Genomic DNA, 16563 nt, shown 5'->3' with positions numbered 1-16563 from the left:
AAAACACAAAAACAAACAAACTCTTCTGCATTTCCATCTAGTTCTACAAGAAAACATTAATAAACAGGGAAAAAACAAAAATAAAATAAACCTATAGCAGATTTGCAGCAGAGATCCATCAAGGATCTTTCAGTGGTATAAGAGCTTACATCCTGCCAGCCTGTAGGGTTTGTGAGAAATTGTCACAACAGATTTTGGCATCTGGGTATTGGATAAAAGTTTTTGATAAATCATTTCAGCATCTGGGTAGTCACTAGTTGGTGGATTGAATACAAATCTATGCATCTTGGTGGAGAAATACACAAATTCTACGAGCGCAGGAGAAACCAGTGGCAAGCAGAGGCCGCCAGAGATGCACAGATACCATCTATGGGTGAGGCACAGAGTGCTGCTAGCGACGGCATGCCTATAGAGGCAGAAGAAAGAGAGATGGTGCGGACCCTATTCACTACTCAGCCTAGGATCGCTCAGGCTCTAGACAGGTTACAGGATACCTTGGAGCGTTTGGAGATGGGTGGACACAGAGGCAGGCAAAGTAGATCAGTTTCAGTGGCTGGTAGTCAGCGCAGCCATCAGTCCCATTCTTCAGTTGAGAGCTCCCTTCATTCCAGTAGGAGGCATCGCCATCGTACACCTACTATGAATAGGCCATTGCTTCCCCAATTCATACCAGGTGAACGGCCAGCGCAGGTGGAACCACCAGAAGTGGGGTTTCAAGAGTCAGTTTTGACAGCCACAACTGAGTGGAGAGCTCTACCTCCTGAGGTTAGGGACGTCTTACCTCTTCCCCAGTATTGTGCACAGCGTAGAGATACAACCAGGTTCAGGGGAGATCGTGGTAAGACTACCACAACAGCAGCAGAATTATGACCTCAATAGAGCTACTGGGAAGATTACATTGGCCCCATATAATGGCTCAAGAGACACTAGTGCACGAGCTTGGGTCCACAAGCTGGACATATACCTTTCATTGAGGCCCATGCCTGAGCATGAGGCTATTCAGTTTGTTGTGTTGCATTTAGAGGGGATTGCCTATGATTGGTGGCACCATGGATTGGTCACCCAGGATCACACCTTAGTTCACTCCTATGCTGAGTTCACCGAGCGACTCATTGCACGATTTGACCGTAAGGATACAGAACTTTATTACAGGGAGTTGGCTCACCTTAAACAAACTGGTCATGCAGAAGCCTATATTAATGAGTTCCAGCATATTGCAGTTATGGTACCGGATATGCCCCAGAAATGTAGTGTGATGTTGTTCATTGAGGGTTTGCAGGATAGACTAAAAGGATTGGTACATTGTTGATGCGAGTTTTGTGTCACTACATAACATATTAGTAATTGGATGCTTGATACAGAATATCAAATACACAATTCCTCTCTTGAAAAGTTATCTCTCATGGGACATGAGTATAACTCCAATGTTCCTTACACCGTTGGATACTCGCTCAGTTTTATCAATGTGATTTGCTGGTAATCACGTAGGCGGCCTTACGTTTTCTTGTTTGAGAAAAATTTGGATCTTGGTGAGAAAATGGAGATGGTGGTTCGGTGTGAATGCTAGATGATGTTGATGGCGCGATGATGGCAATGTTTGGTGAATGGCGATGGAAGGTGAGAATGCCGATGTTTTGGTTTACTTCTCTAACTAACCTCTTCTAAGCATGAAATTTGGCTGCTCAACTACTCCTACTCCTAAGAATGGAAGGTTAGCAGATGGACGGGAATCGAATCTAATGAAGGCTAACCAGCGGCCCTACCTCCATAGATGCAACGCTTCAAAGGAAAGTAAACTAGATCACCACACAAAGCCTCCCAACCAGCCGCTAGGATGCTAGTGGCCTAGTGTTGACCCCTATCAAACATCTACCAAAGCTACCATGCAACAATCCATTTTATTTTACTCTTACTCTAACAACTTGAAATGAAATTGCTTCAACTTGAAAAGAAAATTTAACTATGTGGAAGTAGAAAACATGCAATAACACCCAATGTTCTTAGTCAACATGCAATGAAAAAGAGAGCACTTTGGTATTATTTTCGCAACAATTTCTCCAACCCCCCCCTTTACAAATGAGAGCCAATGGCCTTATATAGAGGTCCAAAATACAATGGACGGTAGAGATCAAAACAAGATCGACGATCCAGATTGGATCCAAAAACCCTAATTAGGGTTGCCACCCCATCGGCCAATGAGAAGATGCCACCTCATCAATGGACCAATGAAAAAAGTGCAAAAGTGGCAACCAATGAGAAGGCACCAAAATGGTGGCCAATCAGAAACAAACACTTGTCCTATTCTAGAAGAAAGAGAAAGTTGCCACTTGGGCTTACATAAGATGATCTTCTAATATAATTCTTCCTTTTTCTTTTGTTCTTCTAGCTAAGGCAATGAACTTAGCTAGCCTTTCGTTAACTTCTTCCATAGGAGGACAAGGTGTGTGCTTCGCTCGGAGTTCTGCTGACTTTGCCACGCTGTTTGCTGCTTGTAGTATCCTTTCGTGATCCTTCTCATATTCCTTTGCAAACCCAATAAAAGCATTGAGTGAGGAAAGGGTGTTCAGATGTTTCCTTTTGACGGCAGCCTTTCCTAACTCATCCAATCTCGATCCAAATCCTGTCTCACTGACATCCTCCTCTCTAATACCCTCAAAATCAAGCGCCACCCCAACGTCGCTCATCATGGTCGAAATGGAAGTGTCGACGCTTGGGCCGTGTTGTGCAATCTCATCATGAATTTCTTCAAGTGTTCTGAATCTGGTAGTCAATGCGACATACCAAGATTCAACTATGCTCAATCCTCTCTCATCAACCAACCGGGCTCCTTCCAAATATGCCTCCGGTAGCCTAATGAACGCCTGCAGCCTAGGAATAACCAAATCCTTGATGGGAAGAAAATTCTTCCATTCCTCTTCAAATAATCTGAATTTGTTTCTAACAGTCACCAATGACTGGAATGTTGAGATGAAGGAGGGCAAGAAATTTCGCCCATCTTGGATTGTATCATAGATCCAACCCCTTACTTCATGTAACTGAGCTGATACCTCTTCCGAATTGCTCCCGCTGTCTTGAGGAAGGGCTGCCTGATGCAGCTGTTGGATTGGCTGGCAATCTCTCCAATATTTGTTTTCGGCCTCCAACTTTACTATCTTTTCGTTTGCCTTCCTCAATCTTTCTCTGATTGATGCTATGCCTTCCTGAACCTCCTCACATTCCATATCATCTGTATTTCTTCCCAAATTATGTTCTACTATTTCGTACTCCTGGGCTGCAATCTCATCCGCTGCCTTATTGACTGTTGGTATAGCAATCTGAACCCTTCGGTGACCATCACTATCGCTTCTGATTACCCTTGCCACCGTATTTGCCATCTGTTTTTGGTTCTCGCTATCATCCTTTTCTATTAGTCCTTGGATATCATCAATTGCGTGAGCCATTACCACCTCGCCTCTCGGCATAAGCATTTTCCTTAACCATAGTGGTGCAGTGCATCTCCCCAAATCCGGATTCGGTTCGACCAACAAAGCATCACCAACGGCCTTAGACGCCTGACTTATCTCTTCAATATCAATCGGCCCATCTTCTTCTCTACTAGTTTCTGCCATATTTCCTTGTTGGTTCTCCGAGAGAGGGGAGTACTCCGTACTTTCACTGTAGCCACTTGATTCCGAATCAGAGCTCACCTCCACTGCGGCCCCTTTATCACTCGAATTGACCTCTTGGCTTCTAGCCTTAGTTATACTCTCCCTTGACGGCGTTGCCCGTTGTCTCTTGGCTGGAGGTTCCGAACGTTCTTGGCTTTTCTCTACCTCCAAAGCCCTCTTCTTGCTATTTCTAACTGTCTCCGATTGCCGGCCACTTCCTTCACCCTTCTGTCCGATTGATTCTACTAGACCTTCCTTCGGTTTCATCATCTCATAAGTAAGGAGAACCTTTTGTCTTTGTAGCTTTCTCAACTTGGCATTATACCACGACTCGGTATGCAAATCTACTGTCCTTGTGACTGCCTCCAAGGAAGGATCCTGATGATCGTCCCAATCCACTGGATTCAACTCTGTTCCAACTACTGTCTCATAGTCTTCTCTCAACACACTACGATCATCCTCCAATTGATCGAGAATATCAAGGCCTCTCCATCTGATATCTCTCATCATGTTCACCGACAATCTCGAGAAAGCCAGCTTTCTCACGTGAAAATCATCCTTTGCATTGGCCCAAAAGTCCTCTATAGTGGGAACATGCTTAAATTCGCTTCCATGAGATGCCTTGATAAGACCAACAGGGTCGAATCCTTGCCTTGCTCTGTACCATCCTAGATGATACCACTCCAATTCCTTTTCCGCAGCCTCAACGGTGGCCCGATTTGGGCAACTATCATTGCCAATTATAATTGAGAAGGAAACGCCTATTTTCCCCTCATTCCTCATTACTCTATCATAGTGCTCAAGCTGCCTAGCCAATTCCATCAAAACTACCTTGTCGGGCGGGTATCTTGGAAGCCTCTTGGGACAAACTGTACTTCCTGCCACTCTAATGTATGTGAATTGCGGGAATTGGATGAACCAACTCCCAAACTTCTTAATCCTTGCTTCTGCTTCCGACAAAAGTCTCTTAGCAGGCGCCCCTTGTAATACCCTTACTGTCTTCATGGCGAATGCATCGCAAAACATCTTGTAATCCTTGTTATTGTGCAAATGAAGCTGCGGATAGCATTCATGCACCAAATATTGCCCCGGACCATTACCAATCTCTCCTAGGGCCCTAAGTCCCGGACTCTCATACAATCTAACAATTAAGTAAAACAGATAGGATCCCATGTAGAATTGCCTTTGGCTTTGAACTGTTCTAAGTTGCAACTCTAAATTTTCACTTATGATCCTAGCCCAATCAAATTTTCCTTTTCCCTTTTCAATTTCATCAATGAAGAAGTACATCCAGTTTTCGAATTGCATAGCTTGAGCTAGGCCCATGATCCGGCTGAGAAGAACAATCAGATCGCCATATTCCGGCTTGAAATCTGCCACTGTAAGCCTTGTTGATTTGTTAACTCCTTTCCTTCCTTCGTGTATCCAATTCCGCTTTAGATGTGAGAAGTAGGCCTCTTGGTTACCTTGAAATGATTTGGCCGCCTGATCCACCATTACAACTGTCATGCCCTTGCTCTGGGGAATATTAAATGTCTCTTCAATTGCTTGTTCGCCAATGTTGGCCAACACTCTCTTCCCTTCGCCAAAAATGATGGATTTACTGTCTAGATCAAATCTGGATGCACACTCCATAATCAATTCCGGACAAGGCAAAGTAGGAGGAAAAGCTGCTGCATGTACAATTCCGCTCTTGTATATCCTCTTCGCCAAGGGGGATTGTCCTTCCTTTAGTCCGTCCCTCATTCGTATCATGTCCACTGTAGCGATATTAGTATCGGTTATTTTCTTCATTTTCGAGAAGAAGGAAGTTTTGGGCGTCATATCCTCTTTGTCTTTCTTAGCGTTTGCCCGCTTGGGATTCTTACTTGCACTATCATCCTCCATGCTCGTCGCCCTATTACGGGATGGTAGAGTGGTGGACCAAAAGGCAAGAAGAACCAAGTAGTGCAATTCTTAGAAAAGAGCGAAAGAATGGATGTCAGCTTAAGCACTCCTTGCAACTCTAGATGATGACTTTCACCTTAACTAATAATCTTACAGCAACTTTTCGGAACCCGGGATATGACATCAAAGAATTACAAATCCCTTTGCAAATTAGAAAACAAAGCCTCTAAGCTTATCCAACACTTGTCTTCTATGCAAAAATCAAACTTTCATATGTATCTCTTCTCCCAACAAAATTGCCCAAATCTGATATAAAAATTGCAGCCCCTCTAGAAAATCAGAATTTTGTCTTCCACAAATTTCGGCCCCCACAAAATTCGGCTCCCACAAAATTCGGCTAAGCATGAAAAAAAATCTGCCCTTCCACAAAATTTGCCCAAGCAAAGAAGGAGCAAAATCTGTAAAATCTGCCACCTAGGGCACAAATCGCAGCCCACAAAGTGGAGCAAAAATCCCCAAAAACGCAAAAAATCTGGCCCTTAGACAAATCGCCCAACAATGGCAATGGAGAAATTGCCAAAAAATCGCCAAAAAACTGCCTTCCACCAATTTCGCCCAAGTCTGGAAATCTGCCCTTGCTTCAAATTCGCCCAAGCATGAGGAGCAAATGAATTGATGAAAATGAAATGGGAGGGGACTCCCTTTATAGCAGCTTTCACCTTCCTCCCAGGCTGGCCGACTTGGTCCTATAGAGAAAAAAAACCAAAATTAAAGCTAAGTTAGTGGCCCACTTTAAATACTTTGCCAAAATTTTAATTTTCTAAAATGAAAACTGCACTTTTAATTTACTAATTAACCACAAATTGCAAAACGAAATTAAATGGTGCCTTGGGGATGCTAAAAATTTCTATTTAATGAGGGTTTGCTAATTAATACATCCTTGAAGTTGAATTTTGGCTAACCAAAAGCCATTTCTTAATATTAATTTACCAATTTCATTAAATACCAAAAGCTTTCAAGGCAAATTTAATCTATTAAAGCCAATTTTTGCAATTTTCCTCTAAATCGATTTTGCTAAATAATTAAAATTTTATGACAAAAAATAAAATTGCCTCTAGAGTAAAAATCGATTTTGCAATTTAACCTCATCTTACAAAATTAAATTCTATTTCACCAAAAAAAAATAAGATTTTCCAAGAACCTAAGTCTAACGAAAAATTTCCTTATTTGAAAATCATTCAAATGTACAATTAAATCCAAATTTTCAAAAGAAATCGTCTAAGTACAAAATTCACCATCTTATCCTGCCAAGTTGAAATCAATTTTGAACTTATTCGGCCTAAGGATAGAACCGATAGCTCTGGAAAATCAAGTTGAAACCGGGTGAAAAATACATCTAACCTTCTCCACTGGCCCTAAAGGCGATTAAAAGGGGGGTCCCCAAGATTTTGGGGCGATGTGTGAAAACCTCACAACATACATGCTTTCCAACCAGCTACGCTTAAGGAGGCTATTGATGTGACATTGAGATTGGATATTGTTCCCACTTCTTATCAGGCAAATAAGAAACCATTTAGAGATTCACGGCCTGCACAGAAGGCCAATACGACACAGAACAAAGGAGGGACCTCATCTAAAACTCCTTGGATGAATCAGGAGACGAGGAATGAATTGAGGAGGAAAAAGTTGTGTTTTTCCTGCAAAGAACCATGGGAACCAGGACACCGTTGCATGGGTAAAGGAAAGGTTCATTTGATTGAGGTGACTTCTGAGTTAGGAGATGAGGAGGTTCCTGATACTGATATTGAGGATAATATAGAGGATGTTGAGCATTTTTCGACACAGTTGGAGTTAGACACCGCTAAGCCTGTAGCATCAGCTAAAGTAGCTATGGCTACCCTCTCCAGTTATCCTAAGTTTCATGCCTTCCGGTTGAAAGGTACACTTAAGGGTAAGCGGATCACCAGTTTGGTAGACACAGGTGCTACGCATAACTTTATTGATCAAAAATTAGTTGAGAGGCGTGGCTTACAGTACGAGGAGTTTGGTGGTTTTGGAGTGAAGGTGGCTGATGGTGCCATTTTGGGTTGTACCAAGCGGATTCCACAACTTAGTATTCAGATGGGAGATTATACTTTGACTGATGACTTCTATGTGCTTCCCATAGAAGATTATGATGTGGTTTTGGGCATTCAGTGGTTACAGGGTATTGGGCGTTACATTATTGATCACCACCGTATGCAGTTAGAGTTTCTTTCTGGCGAGCAGAAGGTGATTTTGAGGGCAGCATCAGATGGTGGACCCAGGGAGGTACTTAGCATAATGGAGAGTCAGTCTCTATTTGCTAAGCTTTCCAAATGTGAGTTTGGATTGGGGCAGGTGTTATATTTGGGTCATGTGATCAGTGCTGAGGGGGTGAAGGTGCATGAAGAGAAGATTCAGACGATTCAAAATTGGCCTGTCCCTCATAACATTACTGAGTTACGAGGGTTCCTTGGATTGTGTTCTTATTATAGAAGATTTGTGAAGGGTTTCTCACAGCTGGCAGCACCTTTGACAGATCTCACAAAGAAAGGATCGTTCAGATGGACAGAACAAGCACAGGAGGTCTTTGATAGACTCAAGGAGGTTATGAGTACTTGCCCCGTTTTGGCACTACCTGATTTCTCGCAGCCATTTTCCCTGGAGTGTGATGCGTCGGGCTTGGGTATAGGAGCAGTGTTGATGCAGAATAGACACCCCATTGCCTATGAGAGCAGGAAGTTGCAAAACAATGAAAAGTTGTACTCTACCTATGATAAGGAAATGTTGGCTATTATGCATGCGTTAGCCAAGTTCAGACAGTATCTTGTTGGCAGTAAATTTGTGGTGAGAACAAACCATAATAGTCTGAAGTATTTCCTACATCAAACAGAGCTCAATGATCAACAACAAAAATGGGTTAGCAAAATTCAGGCTTATGACTTTGATATCGAATTCATAAAGGGGAAGAATAATACTGTGGCAGATGCACTCTCTAGGAAACCTTCATTGGCTGCCCTATGTTCATTGAGCGAGATTTTAGCAGATTGGAAGGCTCAACTTTTAGTTGAATACTCCAAAGATCAGCATGCTTGTGAGATTATGGAGGGATTGATAGTGGATGACAGATGCAGTGTGGTAGATGATATTATCTACTATAAAGACAGGGCTTACCTTGTTCCAGGTTCTCAGTTGAAGGAACAAATTTTGCATGCTCTCCATGATATTCCTACAGCCGGACACCGAGGATATGGTAAGACTTATAGGGCGGTACGTGAGAGATTCTCTTGGAAGGGTCTCAAAGATGATGTTTTACGCCATGTCCGTGAGTGTATGACTTGTCAGCAGAACAAGTCGGAGCATACCTACCCAGCGAGATTATTGCAGCCCTTGCCTATACCGGAACAGAAGTGGACAGGGATCTCCATGGATTTCATTACAGGTCTTCCTCGGGTTCAAGGGAAAGATTGCATCTATGTTGCTGTGGATAGGCTAACGAAGTATGCCCACTTCTTTCCCATTGCATTAGATTTTACAGCATCGCAGGTGGTTGAGTTGTTCTTCAGGGAAGTGTTTAGACTTCATGGTCTTTCCAAGACCATTGTGAGTGATAGGGATAGCAGATTCATGAGTTCCTTCTGGCAGGAATTTTTTACACTAGCTAGTACTTTGTTAACACCTAGTACTAGTTACCACCCTCAAACGGATGGGCAGACAGAAATAGTTAACAAATGGGTTGAGGGATATTTGAGTAACTATGTGTCAGGACAGCAAAAAGCATGGGTGCGTTGGCTGCATTTGGGCGAGTATTGTTATACTACTCCGCATCATATGTCCATTGGCATGACGCCTTTCAAAGCTCTCTATGGATATGAGGCATTATCTTTCACTGATTTGGCATTTGGTGACAGTAGAGTTCCCTTGGCTCAGGATTGGTTACAAGAGAACCAGGATGTCATGAGATCTCTTAGGGAGAATTTGCAGCAGGCCCAAAATCAGCAAAAGATGTACGCTGACAGGCACAGGATTGAGAGGGCATTTGAGGTGGATGATATGGTCTTTTTGCATTTACAACCATATCGGCAGAGCACCCTAAAAAGGGGGGGAGCTGAGAAGCTCAAACCACGTTTTTATGGTCCATACAGGATACTCAGGCGAGTGGGAGAGGTTGCATATGAGGTTGAGTTACCACATGGCAGTAAAGTTCATAATGTATTTCATGTATCTTGCCTAAAAAAGGCCCTTGGACAGCATATTATAGTTTCACCCGAATTACCTCCTATGGATGAGGAAGGTAAATTGATTTTGGTCCCTGATGAGATTCTTGAGGTGAGGGAACGGCGGCTGAGAAGCCGGGTGATTCAAGAGTATTTGGTTCAATGGAGAGATCTTCCCATAAAGGATGCCACCTGGGAGGGTGAGAGCATTTTACAGCATCCTGCATTATAGTTGCTTGTGGGCAAGCATCTCCGAGAAGGGAGGATATACAATTTGAACTCTTATTACATAAAATCCCCCTTTTGCTAAATGCATAGCAAATACAAAAAACACCCTATATATGCTGAATAAGAATTATGTCAACGAATTTGGGAAAAAGTTTGATGTGGGCATAATGTTTTACGTGGAAACATGCGAGTGGGGGCCACCAATTGCCATTTCATGAAAAAAGAGAAAGACCAAATTAGAATGTATATGCACTTTTGAAGCCTAAAACAATAACTATTAAAGATCCATTTCCAATTTCATTCATCGACTTGATCCTAGCAAAAGTGGCTTGTCATTAAGAGTGGATGGGTTATCGAAGTGCAACCAAATAAGTATCACCACAGAAGACAAGTTGAAGATGACATTTGTGCTTGAATATGGCCTGTACGCATACAACCAAATTTTATTCAGTCAATGTAATACCCCAGCAACATTTGAGAGGACCTTCCTCCACATCTTTGACATGATATCCGTGGGAAATTTAAAAGTATACTTGAATGATTGGTCAATCTTTAGTAGTTAGATCACATCAAAGCACTCTGAGGATGTATATAAAAATGTAAAAGAGCACAATTGGCACTCAATCCAAAGCGGTGCAGATTTATGGTATCCCAAGACAATTGCAATGTCCACTAATGGGACTTTACTTGATTTACCCTAATATTCTCAATTAGGATTTGAATTACATTTGGAAATGGAAAATTGTACCATTCCCCACAAGGCGTTACCAAAGATTAACATACATCACTATGCATTTAAATTAGATTAAGGAACAATCATCGATTCATAATACATACTTAGGTCTAATTCCTTACTTCTCTACTAATCACTAACCTTAAGAAGGATAGTGGAATTACTGTGCTAAGTCACAGAAACAATCTACAAGTGGGCTCCCTCGAGGATCTTACCCATCTTGGGACCATCCCGTCATGTGACTGAATTAATTCACCTCTTTCGACACAAACCCACTATCCTCTTAACTATATTAAGGACTGATTAAGGAATTTGATAAGTACATACTACTATTTTAGATATATAATTTTGATACTACTTTTTCTAATTATTAATACATATAAAATTTATATATATCTATATAATGTTGTCCTGCATTTTGTCACCACAAAATGTAGGTAATAGTACGAAAAAGTTTCAAACTAGTTTTGTATTTTTCTAAGTTGAGTTTCTCATTCAATTGGTTAATGTTGATTGATCAATCAAATCCAATTAACGTAGCAAATTCTTTCACTGAAGGCTTGCATCAAGTCTTTTTCATTTTTCTTCTTATCGAACCTATGCTTGATTTTTTAGGCCTTCATTATCCTTTCTTTCATTTTTGAGTCCATGTTCTTAGTCCTTTGGTTTTGCTCAAATAATTGCTTTCGGTTTTCCCTTCGATTTGATTTATCTTATGGCTTAATCTGAGTTGGCAATCAAAAGATATGACTAATTTAGTACACAAGAAGTGGACCATTTTTATGCAACTACACGAATTAAAAAATATCATGTTATATTTTTAACTTGACATTCACTTTTTGAAAAACATAACTTAAATTCACTTTATGTTATGTTTTTAAATCACTTTATCATTTAAATTTTCACTTAAAGTAACTGTAGTGCATTTTATGTTATATTTTTAAGTTGAGTTTACTTTTTTATTTTTCACTTAAGTGACTATATTAACTATATAGTTCAATTTAATTTTTGATATTTAAATCAAATGCTCTAGTGAATATTGCTTATTAAATGATATTTGCATATTATATTGTTAATATAATAATGTAAATAGAATTTATGTCCCACATAAGTTATATTTTATTTAAATTAAATTGACATGTGCTTAATTGATCACTTAAGTTGTGTGCAACAAGTAAATGAGAAAATATGCGATTGGACCAAAAAAGTGTGTTTTTAGCTAAAATGCAGATTTTTAAAATATGCATATGTACTTAAAAGGTGTGTTTTTGCCTTGAGTTGCATATGCAAGTAACAAACACATGTAATTGCACCAAAAAGGTGCACTTTGCACCAAAGACATGCAAACACATCTCTAAAACCCATTTTTGGGCAAAAGGCATGTTTTTAAAACATGCAAATGCACCTAAAAGGTGCATTTTTGTCTCAAGAGAGTCCATTACATTTTTTCAAACATGTAATGACCTCTAAAAGGTGTGTTTGGGCCTATTCTGCATTTTTAAAACTTGCAATCACACAAAAAAGGTCCATTTCGATTCAACTTTACGCATTTGTTCTTCCAAAACCCCTTTTGAAAAGTTTCATTGACATTGGCCTCCAAATACCCGTTTTTGGTGATTTCTCTTAGATTTCTCCATGGAATGACTTGAAATTTTTCCACAAGGGGCGTTTTTGCATTTTCATGCATTCTCCTATCAAAAACATTGGATTCCTCGTGAAAAATGATGTATTTTATGGCATAATGCAGCCACTTTTTTTTACCAAAGAACGTCTATTTTAGAGGCATTTTGGCATATTTATCCATGCTCAAAGCATTAGAATCACATTTTTGCATTCTAGAGTCTAAAATGACTCATGCGATGCACTTGGGGTTTTTACCCAAAAATGACCCATAAACTTGCATTTAACAAAAATGTTGGAAGCTTGAGGGGTTTTAGGGTACGTTTTTGGCACTGCGCATAGAAAATGCCTCATTGGATGCTCATTTCAAATTCCTCTTTGCAAGGTTGAAGAAATCCAAGTTTGTTTGAGAATTTTTCAACATTGGAGCTTCTTTCTCCTTCATTTTTGGTACAGAATCATCATGTAAGTGGACATTTTCCTTCTTGCTAATTAATTTGTGTTCATCTTGTTGATTTTGCGTATGTTTTAGCTTGATGCTTTACACTTGTTGTTTTTGATGCCATGGAAAGTTCATTTTTCCTTTAAAAATGATGAAATGGTTCATTTTCATGTTTTTTGAGTCTTTTGCCAAAGGTATGTTTCTCTTTTGTGTTTGTGTTTTGCTTGTTTGCTTTCTGGTTTTTCTTCATTTTTAAGAAGTTGCAAGTTTTTTCCCAATAACTTGATCATGTTTCATTTCACCCCACCTTCCATTTCATGCAAGAGCATCATTTCATTCCATTTCCATCTTTCCATGTCACAACACTTTGCATCTCATTCTTCATATGCAATTACAATTATTTCCATCCATCATCCGCACGTACATGTAATCGCATTTTCCATTTCCATTTCCACTCATCTCACTTTTCACATCCAATTGCACGTCATGATTACATGAAAAGTCTTACATGTAATCGCATCTTTAAAACCTGTTTTTGATTAAAAAGTCACATTTAAAGGTCAAAAATGTCATGTGCATGCTTTCCCATGTACTTTGACTTTACTTTTCCTCAAAAACGTCTATAAAGTTCACTTCGCCTCAAATTACATTACATTTCCATCTTTCCATATGCACTTACACTTCATGAGCAAAATACATGTCATTCCACTGCCAGTGTCATTACGCATTTCATCTCATCCGTCATCCGCACTTACATATAAGCTCAATCTCCATCTGCATTCACATGTCATCTCACTTTCCGTTTCTCATTACATGATGCATATACATGTAATCCACTTTCTGTATAATGACATCTTGAAACCCTGAGTCACTTTTTAAAAGTCAAAAGTTTTCATTTACACGCATTCCCATGTGTTTCACTTTCATGTCCCAAAGCATATTCATCACCCACTTCATGTTTCCTCTCTCTCCACCTACCATTTTCCATCCTCTACATATGCTTTCTGGTTCATTTATAGCCATCACATGTGTTTCATAAGTATCTAATCCATACTTCGAATACCCACTCATGGATTCATCATTGTAACTCAAATCTCAAAGCTTTCATGGATTCAGTCCCATTGAAACTTTCATGTTGCAGCAAGTCAAGATATGCCAAAAATTGTATAAAGAATGAAGACATCTAGTTACGAAGGCGTGCTTGAAAAAAATGGCGATTCATTTGGTCTCCATTTTCTCGATAGTTGTCTGAGAACCCGAGTGCGTGTGGGAATGAGTCAAGCACTTTATTTCAGAAAAAAAAAAGGTGTTGATGGAAAGTTATTCTAAGTTTACATCTGGACACTGTCAAGAAGGTTTTCAAAGTATCGAAAATTCTAAAATGTGCCAATCTACAAAGGAGAATTCATGAGAACTTGAGTGAGAAAAGCTTGATCACATCAAGTTTTCAAATGAGAACAGAAAATTTATCAAAGGGAGATTATCAAAAGATGTAACACCATGATTATCAAGGTGAATGTAGTGGTACAAAATACAAGAACTTTTGATCCTGTGATCATACGGAATAGCATCGCCAAGTACAAGGCCCTTCAGAACAATCTCTAGGATTGTTTCATTTCTCTTCTATCTTTCTTCTTCTTATTTTATGTTTGTAATTGAAGAGCATGTATTACATGAAAATGTGTAATTACATGTAATACAATTTACATGTGTAATGACATGTAATCTAATAATTTCTCTTGTTAGTTAGACCAGGTCAAAGTTGGTTGAGGTGCTCCCACTTTTTCCTCCATCTTTTTTTCTACTCCTTTGCCTATATAAAGGAGTGCCCTCTTATTGTAAAAATAATCTTTTTTTGTATGCAAGAAAGCTCTACCACACTTGTGCAAGCATAACTTTGATTGTGCAATATGAATTTGGGAGAAAAGTGAATAATAGAAGCAATTGGATTCAAAGCTTTGACTGAAAGCAATTGTGATAGAGCAAATTAGAAGTTTTGACTGTAATTTGTGTCTATTGTCTTTGATTCATGTTATTATTGTGTGTTCAATAAAAGAGCATAGTGAGCTAAGAAGCAATCGGAGCCGAAGCTTTGACTGGGAGCGGTTGTGGCAATACATAGACTAGGAACTTTGGCTGTAGCTTGTATTACCATCTCAAATTCAAAAAGTTAGAATTCCCTACTTTTGAAAGTCTTTGCGCCCCAATGGTAGAGGTTATTCTTATAGAATAGGTTAAAACAAGACTTAGAGCCAAACGGGTACGCTTTCAGCTAGTCTTTGAGTTAGTGTTGGTTTATCAATATCACCATTTACAGCTTTAGATAGAAGTTTTGAAATTTTATCTTGCCCATTACTCACTCCACGGGTAAGTGGATTGTTTCCTAAAAGCTAAGAGGAAAGAATATTGGTAACACCCTTTTACAAAATCTCTCAACTTCTTGCTTACCTTGAGTTGATCCAAGGAACGGTGAGAAGGGGGAGCCTTCCCTTTAAGGTAGGAGAGACTATCTCACATGTTGTGGCTGGTCATCCTATTTTGTGACTGGATTTTACCCCAAACTATCGGTTGCAAAATATCCACCCAACATATAATTGACTATATAATGATTCTTATCCTCAATAGAATTCAGATATGATATTTTGTCAGAATCATAACTACCACATAGGTACCCTCTTATCCCTCCCTTAATGAGAATATCACAAAGCAAAAGAAAAATGCAAGCATCAACAAAAGTATGGAATAAGAAGTCAACCTATAAATGGCTTGTTTTTTCATGATTGCAAGAAAAAAAAAAGGAAAATATAGAAATAAATGACAGAAGCAAATGCACAAAACAACAGTTGATCCTCTAATAATTATCATAAATGAAGATCAATATCATATTTGGATTGAAAGAACTGTGTCCAATTAAACAATGTAATTTAAATGCTATTAATGACTCGGGACAATGAAATTTATCTTGGACCAAACGCTGGTAAAGATTGCATTCGTGGATACAAAGAAATTCAAGAATCTGCAATCCTGCTTCGACTTGGTCATTTATAGGAGACTCATAGACCAGAATTGTGATGAATTGCTGAACAGTGGCTAAAAGCCTTTCCAACTGATCTCTGTCATAACTGGTGAACAATCAAACAATCAAACATCAACAAAACATGTTCAAACTGATCAAGAATTCTCTCTAAATGATCTCAAATCTTAACCAGGCAAAGCTATGAAATAAAATCCAACCTAAAAAGCAATCTCTTCACACCTTTGCAGAGCTAAGAGAAGCTTTGCCTTAAAATGTGCAGGCTGATTTAAGATTAATTTCCATAGCCTCTGAAGAGTGCCATAATATTCGGAATAATTAAAGAACCTATTCTGCAAAATCAATGTGCAGAAAGGAGGTTTATAAACAGATTTTTGAATTGAAAACAGTAAAATGGTCACATAACAAAACATTCTCAACTGTACTCAAATAAGAGAACTCAAGCAGTAATATGCAACTGCTGATGTGATAAAAAAGCTCATACATGATTCTGAATGTAGACAGCCACATTAAAAGCATACAAACCTCCAACAAGGTGATAATAGTTCGAAGAATAATAGAGTTCGCTGAAGTCCAGCTACTTTCATCTAGAGATAACAAAGACTCAGTTGATTCCATAATTGCTGAAGTCACCTCTTTGCTGTTCTGGATATAGAAACAAGAGCAACAAATGTTTTTCACTTCTCAATTCCTAGGATTTGCATAACAATTGTCAAACATTCCGCAAAACTTAA

General features: G+C 39.3%; 1 protein-coding gene across 7 annotated transcripts in view; it reads right to left on the bottom strand.

Annotated features, from left to right (window-relative positions):
• LOC149575791 (uncharacterized) overlaps positions 1–16563 on the bottom strand; it is a 315107-nt gene that overhangs the window by 211279 nt on the left and 87265 nt on the right. For all 7 annotated transcript variants that reach the window (XR_016360237.1, XR_016360238.1, XM_089815588.1 and 4 more), the window contains exons 5-7: positions 16355–16474; positions 16052–16161; positions 15796–15917 (exon numbers count right to left, since the gene is read on the bottom strand). Coding sequence is in view for 5 of the 7 variants with exons in the window: in XM_089815588.1 (XP_089671714.1) it covers positions 15796–15917; positions 16052–16161; positions 16355–16474 (352 nt within the window). In the remaining 2 variants the exon portion in view is untranslated. The remainder of the gene's footprint in view (positions 1–15795; positions 15918–16051; positions 16162–16354; positions 16475–16563) is intronic.

Source organism: Cupressus sempervirens, chromosome 2 (assembly GCF_028749045.1).
Source record: "Cupressus sempervirens isolate cs-2001-9-10 chromosome 2, ASM2874904v1, whole genome shotgun sequence".
Classification (NCBI taxonomy): Eukaryota; Viridiplantae; Streptophyta; class Pinopsida; order Cupressales; family Cupressaceae; genus Cupressus; species Cupressus sempervirens.
This window is presented reverse-complemented; position numbering and strand designations above follow the sequence as displayed.